General features: G+C 31.2%; 1 protein-coding gene across 1 annotated transcript; it reads right to left on the reverse strand.

The window, feature by feature from the left end:
* Positions 1 to 1,120: 1,120 nt before the first annotated feature.
* Positions 1,121 to 2,015, reverse strand: LOC147391837 (uncharacterized). Its single transcript, XM_086459860.1, has one exon. The coding sequence runs from the start codon at positions 1,872 to 1,874 to the stop codon at positions 1,293 to 1,295; it is 582 nt and encodes a 193-aa protein (XP_086315986.1). The 5' UTR covers positions 1,875 to 2,015; the 3' UTR covers positions 1,121 to 1,292.
* Positions 2,016 to 4,979: the final 2,964 nt, after the last annotated feature.

The following is a 4,979-nucleotide window of genomic DNA, read 5'->3' on the forward strand; positions in this document are numbered from 1 at the left end:
GGTTAATTAGAAAAATATTTTTCATTCATTATTATTATTTTTATCTGAAGTTTTTGAAAAAATCATTTTCATTCAAACTATATATATATATATATATATATTTTTTTCATAAATTATTTTTTTAATTTTTTATTTCAGGAACATAAACCTTCGTTTTGAATTGTCAATTTGATAATCTATTCGAGCTCAATGATTTTTTGTAAGATTTCAAATCTTACTAAGCTAGTAGGAAAAATACCTTTCTAAAATATTTTACTATTTTTGACTAATCTTGGACTTACCTTGTGGCACCAAAAACATGGTCGGACGCTTCAATATTTTCGAGGACAATATGAACTTTGGAAAAATAAATCCCAAAAAAAGTTTTTGAGAGTTATTTGGAAGTTTGGTAATTTTCAAAAAATTACATCAAATTCATGAATTTTATTTTTTTTATCTGAGGATTTTGATGAAATTTAAAAGGCTGTGGTAGTGTTAGATTCAAGGGCAGAGTTAGGATTTTGCTCATGTGGGGGTAGCCAAGAGTAGAAAAAAATTTGTGAGGACATTTAAGAGTGAAAAAATAGTTGTGGGGGCAATTAAGAGTGGAAATTTTGTTTGTAGGGGTAATAATGATAGATTTCTTTATCCGTCATTAAAATTTGTCGCAATAGCACATTAATCCATAGAATATGAAAACTCTTGTGCAGGCAAATGCCCCCACAGCTCCCACTCTAAATCCGCCTCTGGTTGGACTGGTGATGTGATTATCCATATGAGTAAAAAGACCTTTTACGTTAGCGAGACAAGTGTCTTATTATTTCATTTTTAAATGTCGGTGTTTGAACTTGAATTGAATTAATAAAGAGTATAAGGATTGTAAAAGAAAATTAAAATGGATGGACTCCTACAAAAATATGCCAAACTATCGTATAATAGGATTGCGCGGTCACAATGCGTGAACAATATGCCCGTCAACTAAATCGCACTCTTATTTATTTCTCTTTCAATCCTTTGTCGCCCTTTGTTATTGGGTCAATTTTTTAAATCATTAAGAAAAAGAAACATAGAAAAGCTCCAAAACTGATTTTATTTTATTTTTTTTCTAGTCCAGAAGTCTCCATATTTGAACACACTACAGTTTTATCAACTGAGAGAGAGAAAATTTTATTGAAAAAAAAGAAGGGTAAAGATATCCATACACAACAATACTGAAGATAAAAAAAAAAACAAAAACAAAAACAATGAGAACACATAGTTATCTAAAAGAGACTGATATCTTGAAGCTTTCAGTTATTTCTTCCAAGAAGACATTAAACCATAACTAGTCGTTGTTCTTCTTGAGCTTCAATCATGATTTCTTCCTTCATCTTCTTTATAAAATCATCAAATTTCTTATTCAGTTCTTCTGTGCTCAACAACCCATTTCCTTCTTCTTCTTCTTCTTCTTCTTCTTGATCTTGACCCACTTGTTTATCTTCTTCGACGACAACGTTCTCGAAAGACCCAACACTTTGAACTTCTAGTTTCTCCTCTATAACATAATTCATCTCTAGAAACTCGCGTTGGCCAGTGTTTTGGTTTGAGAATTCATCTTGAAGATCAACCCCAAATAGAGAAGAACCGATAAAACCGGAGTTTCTAGCGAGGAAGACAAGGATTCCATTACAGATGAGGAACATGTACTTCCTATCAATGGTGTTGTTAAAGAAATAGAGAGGAAAGGCAGAGTAGTAGAGGTTAAAGGGATGAAGAAATAAAGGGAGCCATGAAGAGTATGAGAAGAGAAAAGAAAATACAGAAACTGAGAGTAAGAGTTGAAGGGCCTTCTTTAGAAAGTGAGGTTTACTGAATTTGTTCACACTCTGATGTTTTTGATGCACAATTTCATCCATATTATATGTATTCTTGTCGGATATAGAGGATAGGGAAGATATGAGGTAGGCTGAAGGCGTGATGATGAAAGATGGTGTTAGTTTGTTAAGGAAAAATGATGGTTTCCTTCTTATATAGAAGTTAATTTGAACTTCTATACAGAGCAACAAAAATCTGCAAGGGTGTTTTACAAAAATGGGTATGAAGTCTGGAAAAATGACTGAAGTCGGTATGAAAGGAAAATTTACTAAAATAAATATATATTTTTTTTCTGGTAAATAACTTTAATTTTAACAAAAATGGGTAAAACGGTGAATTCAGACAGGGGTGTCAATGGGTACCCATTTAATCGGAAATCCCGATTCTGGATCTCTTTTTATTAGAACCCATTAGAGTTAGATCTAAAATGAAATCGAACTGATAGAAATCAGAATCATTAGGTTCTATCCAATGGGTACCCACGAGTACTTGAAACCGATTTATTTTGTGATTTCTTTCCATACTATAGATCATACAAGTTATTTTTTTATTTCAAAATAAATGCATGTTATATAAAATTCTTCAATTTTTCATATAAATCATGGATTGAAACTTAAAATGAGTTACGTTTCTAAAATTTTATTACTTTAAACAAAAATAATTTTTTTTTTTTTTGAAAAATATCATTAATTTGTATCTTTAGTATTATAAGTAAGTTAATACACAATGTGAAAAAAGCTCAAATTTGACGGCCCTGGGCTGTCAAATTTCATAAAATTTGATGGACAAAGGGGTCGAATTGGCGTCGAATTTTTCATTGTCAAATTTTTTTTTCGACGGATAAAAACTGTCAAATTAATGATGGATGGGAGAAATTCGATAGCTCTAAGCCGTCAAATTTGGAAATATCTAGAATTTTGACGATCCTAGACTGTCAAAATTCAGTTTCTAAAATTCGTGGGCCTTGACCTGTCAATTTTTTCTGTCGAATTTTCCAATTTTCACGTAGTGATACTTTTGTTGTGAATATGTTAATTTTTTAAAAGGAAAAAATGTTTATAATATTTTGAAATACTATTTTTCTCATTCGATTCTTGAAAATTGGAACAGATGGGTACCTGTGATTTTTGACAGTTTCAGTTTCGATTTCATTTATTTTGGAACTAGAACCAAACTAAATATAATGGTTATGATTCTAAGTTTCTCGGGAACCGAACCGGAACCGAACAATTGACACCCTTAAATTCAATGGTTTTTTTTTTTTTTTTTGGATTTAAAATTAAATTGGACAATTGTGAAATTATACCAAATAAATACTAAATGATATTCAAAAATAAGAATGATTGTATCCCTTTCAATATTGGATAGATCTTCATGAGCAATCAAAAAAGAAAATATAATAATAGTTAAAAGATTCCTAGATCAAAGTTACGTCTTGATTAAGTCTACTTTGTTGCTTTAAAAAAAAAAAAAAGTGAATTCGCCATTTTTGTAAAAGGAATTTTTTATTAAAATGGATGTATCCCTATTTTTGTAAATATTGTTTTTCATACTTTTTTTTTTTTTTACTTATCGTGGGTATCCCCACCCCTTGGGTGCGACTAATCCCATGGTCACAGGCATCGCTCCTTTGGAAATTCCTATATGTAACTAGTTGAGTCGAGGTTCAACCAAATTGTAGAGGGTGGCCCCAAGGAATTCATTGCTTCGTGGGGTTTCAAACACTTGACCTACCCTTCCCAAGGAGCTTATTAAGGCCCGACTTGCCACTAGGCCAACCCATTGGGGTTCTGATTTTCATATTTGATTTTGTAGTTTTTTTTTTTTTTTAAATGCAAGTTTAGTTTTGCAATTACCTCATTTACAAAACTATCTAGATAATTGTTTGAGAAATTTAATAATATCCCTTGTGAAATTGTGGACATTAAAGATTGCCCCTACAAAATGCAAGATCAAGATTGTCTCCCTCAACCAAAAGCCAGTGTCACCATCTAACAACGAATTAACAATGTAATTTTGATTTTATTTATAATACCAAAAATACTCTCACACGACCAATTACCAAAGTGCCTATACATTTGAAAATTTTACAAAAAAAGTAGACGAAGAAGATTAAAATGATCAAATTAAGGTTTAAAGATTCTTTTCTTCATTGAATTAGTTCATTTTTAGGGTTTTATTCATTAGTTTGTCTTCTCTAGGGGCATAGCCATGATTTTCCTGTAGTGGGGACAGACTATAATTAATTGTATAATGAAGATGAATGGTTTTAAGGAGAAATTAAGAGGTTTTTAGTTAGAAATTGAAGAAAATGACCTTTAAGGACATTTCCAATTAATATTTGAGAAGTCCCAATCAAGAGCCAATGTCATCAACAAAAAATTGAAGAGGTGAGGGAGCGGGGACAAATGAGTCATGTAATTAATTGAAAATATAGGGGTGTCTCAAAGTTCTATGGGGGCAAAAATTGGAGGGAGGTGAGGGTATAGGGGCAAATGGGGAGAGAGGTGAGGGAGTGGGGGCAAATGGGACATGTAATTAGTTGAAAATATAGGGGTGTCTCAAAGTTATGTACTAACTCCACCCCTGGTCTTCTCCATTCATGAATCAGATCATCTTGTAAGATATTTTTTTGCATTTTCTTCATTAATGTACCTCCAGTAAAATTTTGATGTAGTTTTGTAAAAGTGAGCTTAAAAATTACCACTTCATGTAATATATGGTGGTAAAAACTTTAGATGAGTTTCTATACACCTTTCCAACTTAAAATCTCTATTTTCTAACAAACAAACAAAAAAACAAAAAAAACAAAAAAATAAAGTTAGAATTTTTAATTTTGCATAGGGGTGGTTTGGGTCATAAAAGTGTCAACCCATCTAACACAATAAGTCCATTGGTCGTGTCTATGTTAGGGATGTCAACCCGCTTAACCTATTTTGACATGTTAAATTATTATGTCATTAACATGTCTTTTTAAATCAAGAAATATAGGAGGTATCTCAAATATCAATAATTATGTAGGACTTTTAAATTATCATTTTTACTAGAATTTTGTAGAACATTAGTTCGCACAAATGAGAATTGCGAGCAAACTTTGTATTATAACAAATTTTATAAAAATATAGAGAGTATTTTAAAAGATTTTT

This window comes from Akebia trifoliata, chromosome 11 (assembly GCF_017979445.1).
Source record: "Akebia trifoliata isolate Shusen 1 chromosome 11, ASM1797944v1, whole genome shotgun sequence".
Classification (NCBI taxonomy): Eukaryota; Viridiplantae; Streptophyta; class Magnoliopsida; order Ranunculales; family Lardizabalaceae; genus Akebia; species Akebia trifoliata.

Excerpts from the sequence above, each read along its gene's own strand:
- LOC147391837 (XM_086459860.1), bottom strand. The coding sequence starts at position 1,874 with ATGGATGAAATTGTGCATCAAAAACATCAGAGTGTGAACAAATTCAGT.